The sequence below is a fragment of the Poecilia mexicana genome, unplaced genomic scaffold, assembly GCF_051168715.1.
Source record: "Poecilia mexicana isolate PSO_F unplaced genomic scaffold, ASM5116871v1 scaffold_11, whole genome shotgun sequence".
NCBI lineage: Eukaryota > Metazoa > Chordata > Actinopteri > Cyprinodontiformes > Poeciliidae > Poecilia > Poecilia mexicana.
The window spans coordinates 20,929,198-20,954,632 of record NW_028263380.1 but is presented as its reverse complement, the minus strand read 5'-3'; the positions used below and the strand labels follow the sequence as shown (position 1 = coordinate 20,954,632).

General features: G+C 39.5%; 1 protein-coding gene across 1 annotated transcript in view; it reads left to right on the top strand.

Annotated features, from left to right (window-relative positions):
• rims2b (regulating synaptic membrane exocytosis 2b) overlaps positions 1-25,435 on the top strand; it is a 45,659-nt gene that overhangs the window by 6,959 nt on the left and 13,265 nt on the right. Inside the window, exons 6-26 of the mRNA XM_014984173.2 lie at positions 486-631; positions 2,605-2,782; positions 3,336-3,570; positions 5,104-5,385; positions 10,618-10,682; positions 10,784-10,903; positions 10,978-11,077; positions 11,816-11,939; positions 12,069-12,115; positions 12,837-12,925; positions 13,999-14,129; positions 14,829-15,000; positions 15,875-16,034; positions 17,346-17,414; positions 17,956-18,088; positions 18,338-18,445; positions 20,037-20,087; positions 20,174-20,239; positions 22,646-22,705; positions 24,603-24,712; positions 25,346-25,375. Of these exons, the coding sequence (XP_014839659.2) occupies positions 486-631; positions 2,605-2,782; positions 3,336-3,570; positions 5,104-5,385; positions 10,618-10,682; positions 10,784-10,903; positions 10,978-11,077; positions 11,816-11,939; positions 12,069-12,115; positions 12,837-12,925; positions 13,999-14,129; positions 14,829-15,000; positions 15,875-16,034; positions 17,346-17,414; positions 17,956-18,088; positions 18,338-18,445; positions 20,037-20,087; positions 20,174-20,239; positions 22,646-22,705; positions 24,603-24,712; positions 25,346-25,375 (2,476 nt within the window). The remainder of the gene's footprint in view (positions 1-485; positions 632-2,604; positions 2,783-3,335; positions 3,571-5,103; positions 5,386-10,617; positions 10,683-10,783; positions 10,904-10,977; positions 11,078-11,815; positions 11,940-12,068; positions 12,116-12,836; positions 12,926-13,998; positions 14,130-14,828; positions 15,001-15,874; positions 16,035-17,345; positions 17,415-17,955; positions 18,089-18,337; positions 18,446-20,036; positions 20,088-20,173; positions 20,240-22,645; positions 22,706-24,602; positions 24,713-25,345; positions 25,376-25,435) is intronic.

Here is a 25,435-nt window from a genome sequence, read left to right as displayed (position 1 = left end):
ATCTACTCGTTTGTTAGTGAACAAAAAGCATCATGAAGACCAAGAAACCCAGCAGATGGGTCAGAGATGAAGCTGTTTAGGTTACAAGACGATATCCAAACTCTGAACATCTCACAAAGCTTCAACTATCATCTGAACATGGAAGAAAAATGGAACAACTACAAACTTATCAACCTAAACCAATTAAAAAGCAGCCAAAAAGTCCCATGTAGTGACCAGTGTGAAACATAGAGACGGCAGGGTAATGCTGTGGGTTGTGTTTGTTTCTCATGGATGGGAACGCTGGGAGAACAGAAAGAAAACATGTTCAAACTCAAGAGCTGCAATGAAATGGATTAGATCCAAAGGATAGAATGGTCCAGTCAAAGCCCAGGCCACTTTGAAAGCCATTTTTCAACGTATTGGTCTGCCACATAAGATCCAAATAAAACACACTAATGTTTGAAATCTGAGCATACATAAACGTGTGTGTTGTTGTGTTTTAGGTGATGTGGGTCTGCAACGTGTGCAGGAAGCAGCAGGAGATTCTGACCCGGTCGGGAGAATTTTACCCCAACGCGTCGCCTCCACACGGGCCGATGCAGGGAGCGCCGGGGGCCGTGGGGCCCCTGAGCAACGGGGCCACGGAGCAGTAAGTGTCACTTAAAGTATTAGACAGCAAACACTCTTCTAGTGGAGGATAGAGACACAACCCGCCATCCAACTGGACCAGATTCGACCTCTGATTGGGTGATGGAGAATCAGGAAATGCAGCATTTTAACGGCCACTTTAATGAAACTACGAGAACGACCAGAAGCAGTCACTCTGACCGCCGCATTTAAACCTCAGTTAATTCACCTGGCAAGCTTGGAACTAAAATAAAACTTAATTTAATTACCAATGCACTGTATTTAGCAATAAAATTATTTTTTAATTGAATAAATTAAGTTTAATTATTCATCAAGCAAAAATCAAACACTATAGATTTTTAATTTCTTCATTTAACATTTTTTCAAACTTCTTTTTGCAATTTTGTTTTGAATTGGAAAAGTCAAAAAACGAACTATGCATAAATATAAATTTTATTTAATCTCTTGATTCAGTAAGATTTAGGTTTAATACCAAAACAGATTTTTTGTGTGAAAAAAATTAACAAATGGAGCACAATGGGGGTAAAAATCTGAAATTTGAAGTGTTTTCTAGAAGCTGCTTAAGGCTTAAAGGAGTTTTATGTGTGACACACCAAAAATAAATACGTTTTACTATTTTTAAGTGAAAATAAACCAAACATCTGATGCTAAATCTGCAGCAACAGGTCAGAAACAGGCAAAAAGGGATATTTTTCTCCTTTTTTTGTGTTTCTTAACCATTTAACCCTCAGCTTTGTCTGCAGATTTTTACTGCTGAGTCAGTAAAATTCAGACTCGTCGTTTTGACGTCTGACTCAGTCATAATTAGATCACACACATAATTTACCTCCAGACCCCATCTCCAACACACACACACACACACACACACACACACACACGCACTCAGACTGTGCCTGCCGTCCCCATCAAACACGCACAGCCCCGATACACACAAACTCAAACACACACGCTAATCAGATTAACAGAATAATAATCCCACAGCTCACTGGGGATTATTGCTGCTGCTAAATACAGCAGGCTAACACACACAGGCTAACGCGAGCTAGTAGCGGTGATGTAATACCCCAGGTGGGCGGAGTCAGAGTGAGATAGAGGGCGCTGAAAGGGGCGGAGCTTCAGTCGTACTCCTGCTGTCAGGTACAAACCTGCTGAGTGTGTCAATGTGTGTCAATGTGTCGAGTGTTGAACCGGCACAGAAAACAGAAACAGGCTCTTTGTTTACGTCCCTGAGCAAAAGACACACGACTCAAACACGATGATGTCTGGATCTACTCAGAGTTTCATCCGCCGCCCTGCAGCTGCATGACGGCTGCGTTGGTGCGCACTGACAGGAAACGCATGTAAGTCTGCGTCTCGCACATCCAGTTACAGGCTAATGCGGAGTTTGTGATCTTTGTTCAGAGAAGATTCAGTGAGATTCTGGGTGGTTTGAGGGAGCAGTTTCCCTCAGAGAAACAACATTAATGGAGTCCGAGAGGTTTATTATTTATAATGAATTCATGCCCCTCAGACTGATGAAGGAGGGAAGGAGGGATCTCTGGTTAGGCTGCTGGACGACGTTCAGTGGAAAGAAAACATCTGGAATTTGGGATTATTGGATCTGGATGAAGAAAAACGAAAAGAAAGATGTTAACTTATTCTGTCTTTCTTTCCTTGTTTCCTTCTTTTCATCCTTCCCTCCTTTTTTGTTCCCTACTTCCTTTATCTGCTTCCTTCTGACTTTCCATCCATCCATCCATCCATCCATCCATCCATCCATCCATCCATCCATCCATCCATCCATCCATCCATCCATCCATCCATCCATCTCTCTGTAAATTAAGATCTTCCCTTGTAAACTCATCTCTCTCTCCTGGTCATTCGTGAACCGCCATGTTGGAATCACTTCAAATAAACAAACAATCTCAGCGTCTCTTTGTTTACGTGAAGCAGCGTCTCCTGGCTCCTGATTGGTTCGCTCCGTGTGTCCGACAGGAGGCGGAGCCCCTCGGCGTCGTACTACGATGGTGGCGGCAGGATGCCTCGCTCGCCTTCCGACCACGGCTTGGACCGCCGCCCCCACTCCACGCACAGCTACCATGGCAACGGCGAGGAGGAGCTACGTGTCCAGAGGCGACCAATCAAAGACCGGCGCGGCCGCTGGCACTCACAGGTGGGACAGCGACGAAACGCCTCTAATGTCACAGAGTGGTGATTTAATTTCCATGATGGTGTAATGTTCAATGTTATGTGTGCAAAAAAAAGAAAGAATATTGTTTTTATTTCTTCATTATTATTTTTTTTATCTCATTCAATAACTATAAAATATTTATAAAATAATTTAATAAGCCGGTTAGAAAAAGCAGGAAGTGAATGAAACATGATGGATGGATGGATGGATGGATGGATGGATGGATGGATGGATGGATGGATGGATGGATGGATGGATGGATGGATGGATGGATGGATGGATGGATGGATGGATGGATGGATGGATTCCATGTATCTTTCTATGTGATGATTCAGATTTAAAGGTAAAAAAAATATTTTTTTATTTAATTTATTCAAATATTTCAAATGTTTCCCAGTTTTAAGTTTCAGTTTAATCCAGATTAAACTCTGGATTAAACTTTAAAAGCTAAAGCTAAATCTGAACCTGAAGCTAACTGCAGCGTTTTCTGCTAGACCTGTGTTAGGAAGTTCACCTGTTCTCCTTCCTGGATCAGGACCACCCTTTTGACCCGGTTCTGGTGGACCGGGAGCTGCGGCGCCGCCAGGAGGAGGAATTCCAGGCTCGCTACCGAAGCGACCCCAACCTGGCCCGCTACCCGGTCAAGCCGCAGCCGAGCGAGGAGACCATGAGGATGCTGGCGCAGGTCGGCCGGGTCCGGCACCAGCGCCGGCACAGCGACGTGTCGCTGGCCGCAGCAGAACCGGAACACCTCAACCTCAGACACTCAGGTCCGGATTTACTCTTTGTTTAGCATGTTGCTCATTTCTCTTTCCCACTTCCACTCAAAATGACCCTAGATTAATTAAAACATAGAAAACAATAAGAAAAAAATCTGAACTGCTGTGTTGCTGAAAAATGCTATTCAAATAAATTTTGTTGATTGATTGTCTAATTTCTGGTGTAAATATCTTAGTAAATTTGAAATAAGACAAAATTAACTTAACTTACTTTTCGACAAGATATTGAAGTTTATTTTAAGTCAATAATTTAATATTGATGAAAAAATACTAGTTTAATTGGCAGATTATTTCACTTTTAACATGGGAAAAGTGTCGTGTTATAAGTGAAATAATCTGCCAGTAGAACTAGAACTGGTTGCTAGGTAACGGGCTGGGCTGGGCCACGGTTGCCAGGTAACGGCTTTAGTGCTCCTTGCCAATAGAACTAGAACTATTTCTTACCTGAGTGAAGTTGGCCCCCCCACCTTCTTCAAATCAGACAAAATTGGTGTCAAACGTTTGTGCTGGTTTGTGCAGCAAAAATTTTCGTTTGTGCCGCTATCATTTTAAAGATATAAAGAAATGTTTCCAGAGGTCATCCAAGGTCAACCAACCCCCCACCTTCTTCAAATCAGACAAAATGGGTGTCAATCAACTCGGCTATGTTTGTGTTGATTTGTGCAGCTAAATTTTTTGTTTGTGCTGCTTTGGCTTTGAAGATATTAATGAAAGTGTAAAGGTCAAAAGGTCAACCAGCCCCCCAACTTTTATGAAATCCAACTTTCTTTATATCTTTAAAATGATAGCGGCACAAACGAAAATTTTTGCTGCACAAACCAGCACAAACATAGCACTAATGTTTGACACCGATTTTGTTTGATTTCATAAAAGTGGGGGGGCTGGTTGACCTTTTGACCTTTACACTTTAATTAATATCTTCAAAGCCAAATCAGCACAAATGAAAATTTTTGCTGCACAAATGTAGCCGAGTTGATTGACACCCATTTTGTCTGATTTGAAGAAGGTGGGGGGTTGGTTGACCTTGGATGACCTCTGGAAACATTTCTTTATATCTTTAAAATGATAGCGGCACAAACGAAATATTTTGCTGCACAAACCAGCACAAACGTAGCACAAACGTTAGACACCAATTTTGTCTGATTTGAAGAAGGTGGGGGGACGAACTTCACTCGGGTCTATTTCTTCAATATTAAGAAATTATTAACTTCAGTCCAGCTCCTACATCTTGCTGAAAAGTTACTTGTGAGTTAGTTCTGTCTTATTTTAAGTGTACTAAGATATTTACACTCGAGACTAGACCAAAAGTACCAAATAAGAGTTTGTTTTTGCAGTGTTTTCCGTTTGTTCTGTTGTCTAGTTGGTTATTTGTTGTTTTGTAGATCAATATGTTTATTTGATAGTATGTAATATTTGTTTTTTGCACACTATTTGGTGAATTAATAATAAAAAAGACACATAAGTGAGTAAATATCAGATTCCTGTTACTGTTTTGCTTTATTAACTCATTATTTTGCTCCTCAGCTGTCCGCCAGAATCGGCCTCAGGGACTGATTGGGTCTGGAGGTCAGAGGTCATTCTCAGTTGACAGGACTCCCAATCACCTCAGCCCCACGTCTCCTCGCCGCAGCCCGTTGCCACAGCAACTCCTGGACCCGAGCTCCGCCCTCAAGAGGAAGCCCACCAATGAGAGCATGGCACAGAGAGGGAGGATGATGGGGAAGATGCACGTGATTGGCAGCTTCAGCAGTTCAGAGGAGGAGCTGCTGACCACACCTGAGTACACCAGCTGTGATGAGCCTGACAGTAAGTACTACATGGAGAGGAAAGCTACGTAGAAACATCAGAACATAGAAACACACATCCAGAGTGTCAGAACATAGAAACACACATCCAGAGAGTCAGAACATAGAAACACACATCCAGAGTGTCAGAACATAGAAACACACATCCAGAGAGTCAGAACATAGAAACACACATCCAGAGAGTCAGAACATAGAAACACACATCCAGAGGGTCAGAACATAGAAACACACATCCAGAGGGTCAGAACAGAGAAACACACATCCAGAGAGTCAGAACAGAGAAACACACATCCAGAGGGTCAGAACATAGAAACACACATCCAGAGTGTCAGAACAGAGAAACACACATCCAGAGAGTCAGAACAGAGAAACACACATCCAGAGAGTCAGAACAGAGAAACACACATCCAGAGAGTCAGAACATAGAAACACACATCCAGAGAGTCAGAACATAGAAACACACATCCAGAGAGTCAGAACATAGAAACACACATCCAGAGAGTCAGAACATAGAAACACACATCCAGAGAGTCAGAACAGAGAAACACACATCCAGAGAGTCAGAACATAGAAACACACATCCAGAGAGTCAGAACATAGAAACACACATCCAGAGTGTCAGAACATAGAAACACACATCCAGAGGGTCAGAACAGAGAAACACACATCCAGAGGGTCAGAACAGAGAAACACACATCCAGAGAGTCAGAACATAGAAACACACATCCAGAGGGTCAGAACAGAGAAACACACATCCAGAGAGTCAGAACATAGAAACACACATCCAGAGAGTCAGAACATAGAAACACACATCCAGAGAGTCAGAACATAGAAACACACATCCAGAGAGTCAGAACATAGAAACACACATCCAGAGAGTCAGAACATAGAAACACACATCCAGAGTGTCAGAACATAGAAACACACATCCAGAGTGTCAGAACATAGAAACACACATCCAGAGGGTCAGAACAGAGAAACACACATCCAAAGGGTCAGAACATGGAAACACACATCCAGAGTGTCAAGATAACCTTAAAGGCTCCTTCCAGACTGAGCCGTTTTAGGGCGTCTTGTCACTTTAAATCCAAATGAGCTACTGCTGGCCACGCCCCCAACTTAATGTTTACATTCACGTGAAAATGGCTGCAAACAGATGTACAACTGTACACCTTTGAAAAGCATTAGTAGAGCCTCCTGCACAACCAACAAGAATGCAGGAAGTAGTTTCTGGTCCTTGCTGCAAGGACCAGAAACTACTAGATTTGTTTTCTAGAGAAGCGCTAAAAATTGAGATTGAATTGAAGTTTTGGCTTGTTTAGCCGTGAACAACAATAACCCACAAGTCAGAAACATAGTAATTTTAATAATTCAGGGTAAAAACCCTTAATAATAGTAGTTACTCCTTTATCTTGCTGAAAAGTTACTTGTAAGTTAATTTTGTCTTATTAACAAATGTCTTAGTTTGCTAAGATATTTGCACTAGAAACTCATCAAAAAATACCTGGTAAGATTAGTTGTGTTTTTGCAGTGTAACTGTCGTAGTGATATATGAACAACCTTCCTGTAACAGAATGTCACATTAGTTTAAATTGTCTTCTGCCCTCTAGTGGAGATGTTAGGTATTTTTGCCTTTTTCCTGGAACTTGTCTTTCAGTGTTATATCTTAAGTTTTCAGGCTCTGAACTGAGAAACAGGAAGGAGGGAGAGTGGAAAAGGAGACGCTGTGTGTGTTCGCAGTGACTTAAATTAGCTCAGTGTGATAATCTTCTTACAGCTGAATCTGGCTTCACCTCCAACCAGCTTCACCTGCACTTCCTCAGCCTCACAACAGAGGGATCCCCTGAGAAAACGTTCTACTTTCCTCACATCGTTTCTATATTTTGGTTGCAGGTTTTTGGTTTGTTATGGTGGTACGGTTCCAGACTGGGAACTTTTTTCCCAGTCTGTTACTGGGAACGGCCTGGGAAAGCGGGTATCACTTTTATGTTTAGTACCTCCAAATCCCACCACTAAATGTTGCCGAGAGTTGTCTCTAATGGATTGGTTTGTTAAAGATCAGCATTTTTGAACTCTAGTTGTTCATTCTGTGTTTCTTCTCTCTGTATGTTTCTGAAAACACAAAAAACATTCAGATTCTACATTTTTCCAGGCCATTTTACAGCACAACCAAGTAACTGTTACCTTCAATTGTTATAAAAATGCTACACATATGAAATTTGACTTAAAATAAATTTTGCTTCCTGATTTCACGCCTTAAAATTGGGGCTCTGTCTCTTTAAAATCTCTTGCCTTCAGGAAGTCATCACAACATCCAAGCATGAACTCACTGCAGCTCAGACTGACATGAACTTAAAGTGTCCGTGCATCCTTAAAACGTCTTAAATTCATTTTTTAAGGCAAGTTGGCCTTTAATATGTTTCTCAAAGGTCTGAAATTTTGTCTGTTTGCACTGTCTGATCTCATATAGTCTATTTTTTATTTTTTATTTGTGGGACTTTCCTGTCAGGCAAACATTTGAGTCGCATTCAGTCACATTTGTTGCGTTTTGTGACTTGAAGGTTGAGGCTGCTGCTAACTAGCTGCTAACGTACCGTTAACTAGCTAGCGTTTTTTTGTGTCTTAGTCATGTTTTCAAGTTTATCTCTAGCTGGCTGTTTGACGTTTGTAGATTTCTGTGGAGATGCATGTCTTAAATTTAATTCATAACGGTTTTAAAAGGTCTTAAATTTGAGTTGTTCAAACCTGAGAAACTCTGGTTTGGAAACGAGGCTCTTGGCCCTTTCCAACTTAAGTCACCATGTAAACCATTTCTCTATGAAGCTGTGCTGGTTTTAGTTCTGGTTTTTGTCCACTGTTGCCATGGTAACCCGTTCAGATGCGCTGTCCTCCTGAGAGTCGGTCTCCAGGGTTTCGGACTCTGACGTCATGAACGTCGGCAGAGTTTCAGTTTCCACGTTCTGCGTTCGGTTAATCTTCTGTGTCTACGTCTCAGGGACCAAAGTCATGAGAGACGATGGGTTCTGATTGGCTCAGAGTGACTCCTCCCATCGGGGTCAGAGGTGAGAGATCAGCTCAGAGTCGCTGACGCTGCGTTACTGAAGACACCTGGACCGCAGGACGCGGCATAAAAACCTCCAACAAACTCGAGTGGAAAACAGAACGGATCCTGGAGAAGCTGGTCGATAATCTGACCATGGTGGGAGACGAACATCTCAGCCTGCCGGTTCTGATGGGTCACAGAATCAGCGTTGATGCTGAATTCCGTCAATTGGATTACAAGTAAGGAGTTTGGATTACCAGGAGGTGCTGCAAGGAAGCAGGAATAGAAACAGCGCAGGAGGGAACCAAACTGTGGACAAGGCGCCTGGATCTGCTGCTGAGCTGCATATTTTGCTCATTTTCCTGGAAATCTGTTGGATTTTTCCAAGTTCTTAAGGTTAAAAACTCAAGAAGGTGCTTGGAGTTGCTGAAATGTTTCTCCCAGTTTGCCGACTCTCTGACCCAAAGTGAAGCAAGCAGCAGCAGGTTAGCAGCCGGTGAAGTTCAGCTGAAGCGACGATGCTGCCGCTGACAGAGTCGGACTCTGTGTTTGGCCTGAGCTAATCTTGTTACAGACAGGTATGAGCCGCCCTGCAGCCTGCAGGCAGCGCTCGGGGCAAACTGCGATCCCTCACCCACAGAGGAGGACCGAGGAGCTACAGGTTCCCCTCCTGCTCTTCTTCTTTTCTTCTTCATCTAAACCTTCGTATTTTATCATGGCGTCGTCCTCTCAGACCTGTGAGTACTGCAGAGGTTTCTGGCAGCGACCTGCACCTGATGACGGGTCTAAGTGGACTTCCTGTCCGTTTAAAGGCTCAAACACTCTGTTATTGCTCTAAATTTACCTGCATTAATCTTCTTTGACTGATGACAGAAAGTTTATAGGTTGAAACTGCAGCTGACGTACGATAATGCTGCATAAAACTGATCCCAGAGCTGTTTTCACGCCAACAAAACCAAAATATTACCAAGGAGTTTTGGCCCAGTTTCTACTATAAATGTCTTGAAATAAGAAAAAATCTAACTTAGAAGTAGCTTTTCAGAAAGAGATAGGAGTTTGTTTTATCTGCAACGGAACAAGTACTTTTTAACCAATATTAATACGAATTATTGACTTAAACTCCTATGTCTTGCTGGAAAGTTACTTGTAAGTTAGTTTTGTCTTTTTTTTTTTAAAGTGAATTAAGATATTTGCACTAAAAATTAGACAATCAATAAATAAGTCAAGTTTATTTTTATACCACATTTCAGCATCACAGTAGTTCAAAGTGTTTTCATTGTGAAAACATAACAAAAAGGAAACGTAATTTAGTCAACAGTTGTGGAAACCAACAACAGACGTTACATTTTTCTCAAGAACCATCAATTCACATGAAAATGTCTGTCAATGCTCAATTTATAATGGTTCAAAAGCAACTAAACAGCTGGGTTTTAGTCCTCGTTCAAAGAAACTCAGTGTTTCGGCTGGTCTTCAGTTTTCTGGAAGTTTGTTTCAGATTTGTGGAGCATAGAAGCTGAATGCTGCTTCTCCATGTTTGGCTCTGGCTCCGGAAATGCAGAGCAGAACCAGAACAAAAATATTTGGTGAGATGTTGTGTTTTGCAGAGTTATGCAGCATCATTGGGACTCAATAAAGAATGAAAACAGAGTCAGAAAAAAGATCTGTGTTTCTCCTCTGTGGAGGAAATGGATGTAGGTGATCAAACTGGCTTTTGGACAGACTGTCCACTGAAGGAAGTCAGAGCAACTCCTTTATCAGCAAAGCATTTCTGTCAACAACTGAGAAAACTGAAGCTGGATCTAAGAAGAAAAACAGTCAAGGAATCAAAACAGAAACACACCAAATTCACACGGGTCGATTGAAATCGTTCCCGTATTGTCTTTTTAAATACAATTTCTTTTCAAGAAGATTTTAAAGGGATGTACATCAGCAAAGGCCAAACCAAGAAGAGAGACTTCCTTTAAAAAGAGAGAACAGGAAGGGTTGCCTTAACAAAATGTGTCCATAAATATCAAATAGCTGAACGGTGTTATGCTGGATCTTATGACCATATGCTGAAGACAAGCAGGATTTCATTTAAGATGCATTTTAAATGAAGGAAAGAGAAAAAACTAAATGGACCAAAGATGAAGTTGTTTTTTTTTTAATCTTTAAAGTTTTAATTGTTTTTATTAAATTTGTTGTTTCCAGGAGACATGGAGAGCCAGTGGTGGGATCACGGTACCTGGCATGGCGAGCCCGCACCTATGTCTATGGTAACCCAACAAACACGCCCGCCATCATAACATCCACTACCTGTCTGCCTTTCTACCTGTCTGTTTCTATGAATTAAACTGTGTTATTTGTGATTCGTTAGCAGCCGGTCACATGGCAACCATCCAAAGATGGGGAGCGTCTGATTGGTCGAATCGTCCTGAACAAGAGGATGAAGGACGGGACGGTTCCTGCAGACACAGGAGCCCTGCTGGGCCTCAAGGTGGCGCTGCTGTTTCTCTTATGATCTCCCTGGTGGCGTTCAGTGGCTTGCTGACGGGCGCCGGGTTTTTTCAGGTTGTTGGCGGGAAGATGACAGAGTCTGGCCGTCTGTGTGCATTCATCACCAAGGTGAAGAGAGGAAGTCTGGCAGACACAGTGGGACACCTGAGACCAGGTAAACACAGCTTCTGCTCATAGATCATGTCTCTTCTTATGCATTAGACGTTGCTTTTTTTTTTTTTTCAAATTACAGTAGTTATAGTTTAACTTACCAGACGTCTGATTTTCTGTTTCCATCAACCTGATTGTTTTATTTTAGTTTCACTTTGTAAAAAAAACTTTCCTTGTCATATTTTTGGGGTCATCTGCATCGGTATATATTACTGGGTTGGACGTCACATGACATCACACATCATGTCAGTCGGTCGTCACGACAACGGGTCTGTATGTAGACCGACCCGATTTGGGTAATAACTAGTTACATGTACTCAATTACATTTACTTGAGTAACTTTTTTTAACTACTTTTAGGAGTATTTTTACTACTCTGTGCTTTTACTTTTACTTGAGTAATTTTATTATGAAGTATCTCTGCTCTTACTTGAGTAAAAATTTCTGGACTTTCTACCCACTGAATGAAAAACAAACATGTTTTACCCAAAACTGTACCAATATAATTTTAAATGATTAAATAATTGATAATTTGATCAGTTACTCAGTATGTGAGTAGACTTTTTACCAAATACTTTTTTACTCTTACTTGAGTCATTTCTTGGACAGCTACCTTTTGCTAGCTATAGCGGCTAATAGGCTCCGTCCAGTCCAGTAATAAATATCACAGCTCATCTAGTCGGTGCGGCTCGTTTGCCTTTTGAGGTGTAAACTGTAACATATGTTGCATTTTTGATCTCCAGGTGATCAGGTTCTGGAGTGGAACGGCCGGGTTCTTCAGGGCGCCACATTCAACGAGGTCTATGACATCATCATGGAGTCCAAACCAGAACCGCAGGTGGAGCTGGTGGTCTGCCGACCGGTCCGGTGGGTCACACACCTGGTCCAGTCCAAGCTAAAAAAAATAATATTCTCCATCTGAGATCATTTCTAACTTTAAAGTAGGTTTTATTAGATGCTAATGCTAACGGATATCTGTTGGTTCTTGCTCAGCAGAGACGTTTCAAGAGCACCAGATGCCTCCAGTGTTCACCTGGACTCCAGTGAGTTTTTACACAAACAATCCAACACAAGCTTACAGAAAACCAGAGCAGTTAAACTTTTTCCCTCAGAGTCCGACATTAAAATGTTCCTGTTTTAGCTCAGTTAGAATTAATCATATTATTAAAGTTCAAATATTGATCCCAAAGGGAATTTAAATGTTGTTGTAACTCTTACTAATTTGAATTTTTCAAAGAATTACTGCAGATGGTGATGGCAGGAAAGATCTGCTGTAGCAGTCTGTGTTGCAGCGACTTTGAGGAAGCCTCTGACTGAAGACACTCTGTTATTGTTTTAATTTTCTACATTAGTTCGGTTCTTTTTGGAGGCTTGTTATTTATTTTTAATTTATTTGGATGAGATGTCACAGTTAACTTTAATGAGGTGGATTAGCATTGATTGCTAATTGAAACTGAGCTGTTAGCATGTCAACACAGTCATGAGATTAGAGTCACAACATTTAATTTCCATTTGGGACGGTTCCTTTTGGTCTTTTTCTTGCTAGCACAGAAAATAAGCATCAGAAATAACATTTAAACATTTGTTTTATTTATATTTTATTACAAAATTACTGAAAAATATAAAAAATATAAAAGTTATTATTTTTTTCCTCATCTTCTCTCCAACCTTGTGAGGCCCCCATTTTGAAAACCAGTGTTGTAAAGTGCTGCGTGTTGGATGAAGCGGGCTCCAGTGGAACTGGTTCTTTTTTTCTGTGCTCAGGCTCCAGTTCCTTCGACTCCCAGAAGGTCGGCCCGTCCATCTCCGTCACGTCTCCCATGAGCCCCAGCGTTCTGTCGGGACAAGTCTCCGTAAGTTCAGCCAGCGTCTCGTACCCAGAAACCCGTCTGCAGACAGGCGTTTCCATGGTGACGTGTATGTGTTTACAGAGCGTAAACAGGCCTCCTCTGGTTCCCAGGATCCAGGTAATCTGTAGAGAGTTGGGCTGTAGGTTAGCTTGTTGTTAGCTGTAGAGTTCATCGGTTTACTGTAAAACAGACGCTTACCTGCAATTTATGAACAGTTTTTCCAAATGTGTGTCATGTTTTCTCGTGATCGGTACAAGAAAACATAAAACATTGTACTGAAGTAAGACTTCAACATATTTTTACTCAAAGTAAAAAGCAGCTTAAAATATTTGGTGAAACTGATCAGAACATCAGTTATTTAATATTTAAAATGACATCATCAGATGGACCAAAATATAAAATTATGAGGAAATGTTGTCATGTTAAAATGAAAATAATTTATATAAATAACAATTGCAATATAAAGAAAAATTTTCCAAGTCAGTTTCTTTCAATAAAAAACCGATGAAGCTTTAACAAAAACTGCAGGTGTGTGTCTGTGTCTGGTGAATTTTTCGTTAAAACTTAAGTTTGTTTTTAATTCAGTGGGTAGAAAATCCAGAAATTTTACTGAAATAAATTAGCATTGCATCATAATAAAGTTATTCAAGTAAAGGTAAAAAGTACAACGTAATAAAAATAGTCCTAAAAGTACATTTTTGCTAAAAATTCCTTAAGTAAATGTAACTAGTTGCTAACCGACTGTGGCTGTGATTTTTTTAGAGAAAATTTCTCCTTTTTGGCACACAGATACTTTTATTTTAAAGACGGTTCTGTTGGGATCACTTTCTCTGTCACATGTCCAGAGAAAGTGAAACAACAAGCAACAACAGGATGGAAATAAATATTAGCTACTAAAATCAGCCCAATTTTACAATAAAATATCATGATTAGAATCTCAAATAACAACAATGAGGGACGCCCCTTAAAAAACTGGAGCCCTGGGCTGCTGCCCTTTATAAAGTTTACCCCAGTATGAATGGCTCAGATCCGCTCTCTGTTTCATGGTTTTAATGTTATTTAATGTTTTAAAACAGATCAAACTGTGGTACGATAAGGTTGGTCATCAGCTGATCGTCACGGTCCTTGGAGCCAAAGAACTTCCTGTTCGGGACGATGGACGACCTCGAAACCCATACGTCAAGATCTACTTCCTGCCGGACAGAAGGTAGAAGAGCAAAGAAAAACAAAACTGCATTACTGCTATAATTCCTGTAAAAGTTTCACTATTTGATAAAAAGTCCACACAAGTACTGAATAACTGATCAAATCATTAATCATTTAATATTTAAAGGCAAAAGGTATTTTAAAATATTAAATTATAGTTAATATTTAAAAATATTGAACATATTTTAAAATACAAAATATATTTTATATATTAAATATTTAAAAAATATATATAAAGTTAAGTGGAAATTTTGTCATTTTAAAGACAAAATTTATTATTACAAATATCACAATTATAAACTAACAAAATCAGGCAAAAATGTTTGTTTTTTTCCAAATCAGTTTCTTTCAATATAAAATGCATGAAACTTTAACAAAAACTGCAGATGTTTGTCTGTTTTTGGTTAAAACATGTTTGTTTTTATTCATTGGGTAGAAAATCTTGAAATTTTATTCAAGTAAGAGTAGAAAGTAGAAAATACTCCTAAAAGTAGATTTTTTTTCCCAATAAGTTACTCAAGTAAATGTACCAAACTAATAATAATTTATAAAAACTAGCAAACACACTCTAAAAACTAACTGAATTAGAAAAAAAGTCACAACAGAATAAAACTGAACTACAGTGGAAAAAACCCCAAAGCTATTATAACCCGCTCTACACTTGATGTAAATCCTTGTTCCTCATCTGTTTTCCTCCCAGCGATAAGAGCAAACGCAGGACGAAGACGGTGAAGAAGTCCCTGGAGCCTCGCTGGAACCAGACCTTCATGTATTCCCCGGTTCACCGGCGCGAGTTCAGGGAACGGATGCTGGAGCTCACCGTCTGGGACCAGGCCAGAGTCCGAGAGGAGGAGAGCCAGTTCCTGGGAGAGGTGAGCACACCTGGAGCAGACGAAGAGCTTAAAGCAGTCTTTATTATGAGGCTGGTCCGCGGGAGCCCCCTGGTGGTCATCGAGGTACTGCATGTAAACGACCGTTTGTTTCCTGTGATGTTAGGTTATCTCACAGTGCGACGCTACAGCTAGCTTAGCAAAGGATTGTGTTTAAAAATAATGGATGAATGGGATAAAACCGGGTCACTCACAATAAAACAACGCCAGGACTACTTATAAGATCGGAGGAAACTAAGTTAAACCTGCTGAGAGTTTTGACGTGTCGTTGGTTAGCGATTCATTCGATTCTTTTGAACGGCTCTCCCGTGAACGAGTCTTTTGGTGAGAACTGTTTTTTTACGACTTTGCTAGCATATTATGGTCTGCTCACACTAACGACTATTAAATTAAATTAATTAAATACAATAGATAAATGCAGTTGATAGAAATGGATGGATGATTTTATATTTAATTTTTGTTTCTGGCAAAACAACTCATGTCTGTTTTTCTTTTAATTGTGCTTCTGAATTACAAGCTGTAAATGTTATTAATGCACACGATACTTGGTAGTAAAGAACAGCTTGTTTTTGATTTCCATGTTTGACATCATTGGAAATCCACTCTAAGAATCTGTAAATAACTCAAAACACCCCGACTAGACCTGTTGATGGCTTGAAAACAACAATAAGTGCGTTAAGAGCCTAATATTTTAATTTTAGGTTGTTTATATTGACATGTTGCGTTAACGAGGGGTAATTTGAAGCTGGATGGTCCGTAAGTGTTTGTTAAGTAGGTGAAGTGATCCTCAGACTGAACAGGTTTGAGGATCTCTGGCTTTAGGATCGGCGTCCTGACGTTCCCCGTGTTTCGTCAGGTGCTGATAGAGCTGGAGTCGGCGCTGCTGGACGATCAGCCTCACTGGTACAAGCTGCAGCTTCATGACGTTTCGTCGGTGCCGCTGCCCAACGCCTCCCCCTACCTGCAGAGGAGGGGACTGCAAACGGAGCCGTCGCAGAGCAGCAGGAGGCTTCAGAGTGAGAGTCACACCAGAAACACACCGACTCTCACTCAGTCACTTTCTTTTTATTATTTTTATTGCTGCTTAATGATCAATTTTTAGAAATATAGATGTTTATTTTGTCTTTATTCCATCATGTCGTTTTTTTTAACATCTATTTTTTGTTTGTTTGTTGTTTCACTTCTTATGATCCGTTACCAGATAAAGGTCCTTACTTTAACTCAGGTAATAACACCTGTGTGTGTGCCTGTGTGTCTGTGTGGAGTCCTCTGAATTTTATGTTGCAGTTTTTTGTTTCTGCAGCCATAAAATCAAAAACAATCAGGATGGACAGTTTGTAATCCTGTCCATATAATTGTTAAAGGGGACCTTTTATGCAAAATTCACATTTTGCACATTTTTATATTTCCATTTTAGTTTCTACTGATTCTAAAACAGCCCAAGCATTAAAAAATGAATTGCTTACCAATATGTTGATGTTTTTTGGTGTTTAAAAAATAAGCTGTTTCAAAAACTTTCCGATGTCAACGTTTTGTTGCCAGGTAACAACCTGACGAGCCCCGTCCTGTTACCTAGCAACCCAAAGGAGCTTCAGCACATTTTGTCCGCTGTTTTTACTGCTGTACAATGGCTGCTGGAAAAGACAAGTGTTTTGTTGTTGACTTACCATCCAGAAACCACTTGCTCCATTCTTGTTGGTTGTGCAGGAGACTCCACTTTGGCTTTTCAAACATGTACGGTTGAATAATTGCGCATCTGTTTGCAGCCGTTTTCACGTGCGAGTGGAAACAGCAGCAGCTTATTTGGATATTAGACGTAACTGTAATTTTCCTTAAAGCATCAATGCAGATGCTGTAGCAGTCAGTGTTATGGAAGCTTCTGACTGAAGACACTCATAGAAGTTTGGTTGCTTTCTGTTTGTGGATGAAGGATTGTTATGGTGCGTTTGACTCATAATTGACATTAACAGGTTAAGTGCGGTTCCCTCTATTCACTCCCCATTAACATTTTCACATTTTGTCATGCTACCCCACAAATTTCTAAGTATCTTAATGTGATTTTGGGTGACTATCAATACAAAGGAGTGACTCATTCTCAAGTGAGAGGAAAGAGATAATGGTTCTTAACATATTTTGTTACTAAAAAGAGGGCCAACACTTTGCACAACCAAAGCTTTTTGCCTCACTCAGGGTTACATATTTATTTTCTGTTTTTATTCTGCTCCTGAGTTTGATGGTTTTCTGTTTGTTGTGCTTCCAGCTAAAGATGATATGTGGTCTTCTAAACGTCCTCCTTCTCGTTTCTTCCTCCCTCTGTGTGTTTGTAGGATCTCAGAGGATCAGCGACAGCGAGTTTTCAGATTACGACTGTGAGGACGGCATTGGCGTCATTTCAGGTATACGCAACATCCCACAACGCAATTCACTCATCTTTTGAAAAGAAAGGCTGTAGGAAACATTATAAATTTCTACTAAAAAACATTAACTGGAACACAATGTCTCCATTGGTAAAAAATAGCATTTTTATTGATAAAATTTTTTTTTTTTTTCCAGTGGGATTGGTAAAAATCTGATTTTTTTCTAGTGGTTGAATTTACTTTTTTCTAAAAACTAAATTTTCAAATTCTCTTATTATTGCTACTTTAAGGTGACATGAGACGTATTTTATTGATCCCCGAATTGGGTAATTATTGAGCAGCAGCACCAAGACATGCAGAAATAACAGACAATATTCTCAATATAAATAAAAAAATACACAATAATCATGTCTACAAAATAAAACAGAAGTGTTATCTATTAATGTATGTACATATTTCTGATTTTCCGTCTCTGAAGTTAGAAACTTAGTTTTTCTCACAAGTTGCAGTTTGACTCAACGTTTATCTTTAGATCACATAAATGTAGACGGATAAACCACGTTTATTTGTTTCATTGCAGATTACAGACAGAATGGGCGGGACTTCCACAGCTCCACCCTCTCAGTGCCAGAACAGGTGATGTCGTCCAATCACTGCTCCCGATCTGAGATGGTCCGCAGGTCACGGTCGCCAAGCCAACCGCCTCCACAGAGGTAATATATTATGTTGGTAAAAAATTGGATCAGATTTTATTTTTAAACCATATTATTAGACGATTCTAGTCTTAGATTAGGAGATTAAAGAGCAAAGAGGTGAGATTTGTTTTTATGAGTTAAAATTACTTGCCACTTTTCGAGGCACAATATTTTTTGTTCTTTGAAGTTCGCCTTTTATTTTTACCCAAACTTTTCCTCTTCTTCTCTGGCTCTTTACCTCTCTGACCTCTGACCTCTGGTTGCCAGCGGCAACCCTCTGTATCCGTTGTACCGGGAGGACGCGGTGCGGCTGCTGCGCGGCTCCAAACTGAGCCGAGCGTACTCTGACGCCTGTCAGTACAGCAGCCTGGACAGGTAACCGAGGGAAACAGCACCAGGTGTGCAGTCCAGCACACCTAGACTGCAGCTAGAGAAGCATGGAGTCCGGTTCCGGCTTAATTAAACATTTTAATTAATAAATCAGTATTGAAGTTAACAAAGAGCTGCAGTTGGATCATTGATGTAATACTGGATTGGACATCACGTCAGTTAGCGCGCGTCATGGCTGTGCTTTGAGTCAGGAATATCTGTGGTCGGAAAAATGACACAGTAACGAAAATAACATAAAAAAACGCCATTTTTTTGTTATTTGACAACACAACAATAACTGGATAACAAAGGTCCAATTTCAGTGGTCAGGAAAATGTTTTAATTAAAAATAATGTAGAGAAAGTGAGAAGTTGTCAGTTATGCTAGCTAGACTTCAACAACCTTAGCATGTCCATGTGCGATGTGTTTCGGTTCAGTTAGCAATAAAATAAGGCGACACACACCAACTCTGACAAATCATCAGCAGAGCAGCTCTTTAAATTAGCTAATCAATCACCGTTGTGTTCAGATGATCACTTATCAATAATCGCAAACTAAAAATCAAGCCTGGAAACATAAAACTAGCAGACTGAATGTTCTGCTTTGGGGTTTTTCGGTGTTTATACATTTGAACATGAACGCAGCTTTGTTGGCTAGCGGAGCTGTTGTCAGTCGGTTACCGTGGCAACGGGTCTTTGGGTTTAGAGTCAACTCAGAGAGCAAGAAGAAAACAAAGCAGAATACAAATGGTTTTGAGTTGCTCTTCAACTGTTTCTCAGCGTTGTTTTCCCTTTGCCGTGACGCACTGCAGCTGCTGTGATTTATAAAAGTTCAACAAACGACAAAAACCTGAGTAATAGCTTCCTTTGTAGATTGTTGCAATATTCATAACAATCATCAAATAGGATGAAATTTTATAAAGTTTAGGAGCCATACTTTGTTAAATTTGAACAAACTTTGGGACCAGTAAAGATGTGAGATTTAATTATTGACCAACATTAAAGAGAAATTTGCTCAGTCCTCTTGCATTTTGACAGAACTGATAGAAACCAAACTATTTATAGATTTATACCAAGGGATAACGCACATCAACTTTCTAAGCTTTAACTGATTTTACTGAAGACATATTTTATAGAAATCTGTTAAGAAATAAAGGTGCTACGAACATTTTTCTCAGATTTTGCATCATTACTGTGACTCGCTGCACAACAATGGCGCCCGCAGGAGCGTCACTAGCATTAGCGGCTAACAGGTGCTGTCCGATCCAGTATGATGTGCTGATGTGTTGGACCATGAAAGCAGACACTGGTCTGAACTGGATTTAATGCGCTTTAGTCCTGATGTTACAGCTGATCTATGTTCAGCTTTTAGTTTTGAATAACTTTGTCTCACTGTTGGTTCCTGAACTCGGTTCTGGTTTTAGTTCTATAGTTTCACAGTCCAGACCTTTGGCTTAGCATTAGCCTCCCTTAATGTTGTAGCACCGCTTCCCTTCTGTCTTTGCTGTTTTTGGTACTTTGGTAGTAGAAGTTGTGGACATTTTGGTGTTTAGTTTGTGCTGAACATCTGGATTCAATTCCTCCTCCTCTGTATTCAGGCGACACCTGAGGAGAATGTCTGTTGCCAACTCTCTCGATTCCTACGACAGGTACCGCCGCAGTAGCTAGTGTAGTACCAGTAGTTACATTTTAAAGAGTAAACATGTAACTGTTGATATGCTTCTCTGCATGTAAGATACTTTAACGGTCCACAACAGACCTGGACAAACCATGTAATGAATGGGAGTTGTGAGGAATACAGGTAAGCTCTGCTAGTTGTTAATTTACAGGTGCTATAGGTGCGTCTATAGGTGATCCATATGTAGATTCAGTAATTTAATTCAAAAGAAGAAACTCATATGTTACATAGATTCACAGGGCCGTATTTACAAGGATGTGGGGCCCAGGGCTGGAGCCAGCTTGGTGCCCTGTCCATTAAACAAAATGTTTCCTAAAGAAAAATACGGAGTATAACTTCATAATTTTCATATACAGGAATATTGTTTATGATCATAAAAATCCCAAAATATTGTTGCACCGCAACTAATTTGGGCATATAAGTTTTATATAAAGTGCAATATTTGCAAAATATGTATTCAATAAAAAATAAAGAAGAAAAAATCTTTGAGTGCCCCCCCATTGGAGCCCTGTGTTACCGCCCCAGTAAGTGCTTTCTAAAGGGTGGCCCAGTAGATTAATTACATACAGAGTGATTTGTTTCTAGATTTTAAACCACTAAATGCCACTGGTTGAGAAGTTTATTTGTTCATGGAACGTTGTATCTAAAAATATTAAAAGAAAGTTTAGTGGAAGGAAAAATGTTTGTTAGTAAGAGGTGCACAAGTAACAAGGATGATCCAAACCTGAAATAAAGCAAAGTCATTTCAGGAGTTTGGGGAACATTCACAAAGTGTGAACTGTAGCTGGAGTCGGTGAGCGAAATGAACTCAGAGTTATAATAGAAATTAGAGATGTGCCGATCAGGTTTTTTCCTCCCGATACCGATACTGATCACCCATGAGGGCCGATCACCGATACCGATCACCGATACCGATCACCGATACCGATCACATAATTATATATATATATTTTTAATCATAAACCCTACTGGTTACATTATGTGGAAAAAGGAACCATAAATTCACCTTAGTTTAGACAAAAACTTGTTTTTAATAACTTTTTTCAAGAAGAAAACTAAACAAAACAGGCATTGTGCAAATTGTACTGCTATTGATAATACTATCTTTAACAGACTGATAACATATGAAGGCTCTGAAGAGGCTAAATAATGCAGAGAGCCAAGATAAAACCTCTCAACATTGCCGAAAAAAATTCAAGTATAAAACTTAACATTCAAAGGCAAAAACAGGATCCATTACAATAAACAATCCAGAGTTACTGAATGAAAACTTCCTGTTAGCATGGCGGCTAGCTGATTACTGCTAGCTCTGATTGGCTGTTTCTGACTGAGTGGAGTAATTATGCAGATCAGGGAGGAGATCGATTATTTTTTCAGAGATTATCTGTCTCATGTCAGGACAGCGACAGTTTTAATACGTATGTAAAATGTATTTTTTTAGGTTAGATGCTGCAGCTTTAAGCAGGTTGGTGTGAGAGTCACTACCAGGTGGAGCAGAAGCGAAGCTCCGTCTGTGAAATATTACTACCTGTAGCGTAGCAGCGGTTCAACAGCGAGAGCAGAGCCAGCGTTTTACATCGCAGCTCGAAGACTTAAATAATTTTCCAGGTTATTTGTTTAGCTTTCTGACCGTCATGCTAATCCGGGTGAGTGTTTGTAGCTGTGCGCTGCTTTACCTGCTATCTGATCCTCCGTATGTCTTTTTTACTGCAGTGAACCTCGATGTAGCCAATCTCCGTCAAGTATGGCATTGTTTTTATGTCGTATTAGCTTCGTTGTGTTGATGCATTTTGACGTGCTTCACCCACGTGCTTTAATTTTCCGCCGCAACACGCAAACTTCCCCATTCACTCAGTGCGTTATACAGTAGTTACACATCGCTTTGGATTTGTTGCTGCGCGTTTGCGCAGTGTGAAGGAAAGAGGAGACCAGCTGCACAGGCAGGCTGGAAATGAGATGATCGGTATCGGCAACAAGAGCCAATGATCGCCGATCACCGATCATGCACTTTTTCACGAAAATCGGCCCGATTATGATCGGTGACCGATCGATCGGCACACCTCTAATAGAAATATTTTCTATTGTTATGATAACAATAAAAATTATTGTTCTTGAAAAATATTCTCATTTGAAACAGGATTCTCCAGGATGCTACTTAAGATTTATACCACCAAACTACACCCACTAACTACATTTAGTCATATTTTCTGGTATATTTATGTTCTCCTTGAACAAATAGTGTAGAAAATATTAAAAATTACAGTTTTGTTTTTAAATATTAAATAATTTTTTAATCTGTTATATAATCTGAACTTTATGGTTCTTGTTGCTGTTTTTTGGTAGAAACGGAACTTTGGGTTTTCATTAGACGCGAGTCAAATATTTCCACAATGGTAACAATATATCACTCTGTGTGCAATAAATCAAAATAATGCATGAGTGTCAGATTTTGAATTGAATTACTGAAACGGTAACGTAGTGTAGAAACAGTGGAAGGTTTTGAGTGTTTGACGTTGTTCTGTTCTGCAGTCAGGATTTCATCCCAGACTTTCCCTACGAGCCAGAAGCTTATGATGAGGAGCTGCTGAGGTAAACAGACCAGCTACAGACCGGAGGAAAACCAGTTAGCTGTAGCTGTAGTGAGAGAGGTTTGGAAAGTGCTTCATATTCAAACTGCGTAATTTCACAGTAAAATGTAATCTAACGATTTGATTAAAAGCTTAAATTTATTGTTGAAACCAGAAATTTTAAGATAATAAAAAGACACCTAAACATTGTTATCACAGTCTATAGTTAAATCAAACTAAACATTTCTTGTTTTAGGTCAGTTAGAATCACTAAAATTATTTATTTTTGCTAAGCGCTAGAACATTTTTCATAATAACTTTTTCAGGCTAGTAACATGTATAAAGAGACATTTCAAAACATAAAATTTTATTTTATTTTAGTTTAAAATATTGCCACAATATATTATTAACGTTAATATATGATATAAACTTGTGAGTTGAAACTGTCTTCTTTAGTTAATTTGTGTTGTTTTTATCTCCAAAGTGGTGCTGGAAAAGTTTGGAAACTTACCTTGAAAATGCTTGAGAAGTTCTTGAATTTTTCTGTGGGAAAAGTGAACGAACCCAGAGAATAGATTGAAAATGCCGACTGAATCGTCTTTCACTTCTTATTTTTCTTCTGGGAACTCTGAGCTCTTCCTCTCTGAATCCCTAATTTATGTCCTTCAGTTTTAGTTAAAAGCTTTTATTTTTCTGTTCTCACCTGTTCTGAAACTTCCTGGGAAACATCGTGCCAAATATATTTCCTCTCCTACAAACAGTGCCTTTTTACTTTTGAGATCCACAGGTGACCAGAACAATGTCCTCCATGTGACTAACCTGTCCCCCAGGTGCAGCGGTTGTCATGGTGACAGTAGTTGACAGTTGTCATGGTGATACGCAGGTACAGCAGGGGGATGGACCGGAGGGATTACTACAGCCGCTCTCGCTCAGCCGACCAGCGAGCGATGGCCGACCGACCCGTCTACGCGCGGTCGCATTCGACTGACCGCACTGACTCCTCCTACCTTAGGTCTGGCCGCTCTGCCCCCCCTTCACCTGCACTGATCAGGTGACCCGCTGCTGACCAATCAGGAGGCGGCTCAGTCTCTACGGTGTTTGGAGCATGAAGTCCGACTCTTTATTTTTTCACTTTAACCCTCTTTGTTTTGTTGCATGTTCGGCAGCCTGACTTGTTCGTTGCCTTTTGTTCATTTGATTTGTTGTTTTGGTTTGTCGGTTATGTTGCAACCATGCATGTGTGCAACCCAGAGAGAAAACATTGAATTTATCGTCTGCCTGCTTGGCTTTCCTGCAACCTGCTGTTTAATCCTCTAACACACACAAACACACAAATACTGTCCACAAATAAAAACTGGACAGAAAAACTGTACATACATTATAATATACATTTATTTGAAGGATTGGTTTATTTTAATTAGGGCTGGAACAATTAATTGCGATTAATCAATTATTAAAATAATCATCAACTAATTTAGTAATTGATTTGCCATTAATTGGAGCATACAGAATCAAAAAAGACAGTTTGCTGAAAAAAATGCCAAAACTGTGCAAGATATATATATATATATATATATATATATATATATAAAGACACATAACCCTAACCCTATTTCCAAATATTGTAGTTTTTCTTTTTTTTTTTGCATAGAAAAAGTTTATGCGGTTAAATGAAAAATCTTAACAATTGTGCCAATTTTTAAACCCAGTTAATTGATTAATCGTCAAAATAATCGATTACTAAAGTAATCATTAGCTGCAGCCCTAATTTTAATTATTGGTGTTGTCTTTAATTTACTAATCAAATGCATGGTTCCTAATCAGACATTGACATTTGACCTTTCTTCCTTATTTCTTGTTTGTAGTTTATTTTCTGGATACTCCATTGCCTTATTATTTACTTTATTTTTTTAAAACAGGGCTAACGCTCGCGTCGGATCCAACATGACGAGTCCCACCGGAACGGCAGTCTCCCTTCGCCGCGGACGCCAGCTTCCTGTTGTCCCGCCAAAAGGACCTCTGGACCGAAGTACGTTTACTGGAGAACAGCTGATCTTATTGCCAATCAGCTAATAATAATCAATATTATCTGCATTCAAGATATTTATCTACTTTTAATTTTAATTTGGTTAATTTATTCTGCATCAGTTCATGCATCTTGAGACACTTTATAAAACAATCAAATTTATATCCAGAGATGTAAAATCACATTCAGTTGGCCCTCAACATGCTACAGTAGGAAACAAAAAGTAAACCACAGAGTTTGAGGTTAAATAAATCTGTTGGTGTAACAAAGATAAAGTTCATTTATTGTTTTCTTTACTGCTTCTAAATGAGCAATTTTAACTGATTTCTCCTTATTTCTGGTGCTAATTGAATACATATAGAAATACTTAATGTGCTTGTTTCCACCTATTTGGCCATTTGATCTGTAAATTAATTTTAAAATTTCATTTACATGAATGACCTGGACAAAAAAAGCACTAAAAAAATTTACTTTGAAAATTTTACAACTTATTAAACATCAGCAATCATCAAACTATAAATAAAAATGTTAAAGTCCTGCAGCATATAGATTCACCTTTTATAAAATGAGTGTTTTCTCTGCAGCTGATCCTGCTGAGTGTAGTTTAACAGCCTAACGCTGAGTTGTTTCTTTCAGATGGAGAACCTTTTGACTGTGTTCAGACAGGTAGTGACTTCAGCACCTGGTTAGAAATAGAGACATTCTCTGTATGTGTTGGGTCTTTAA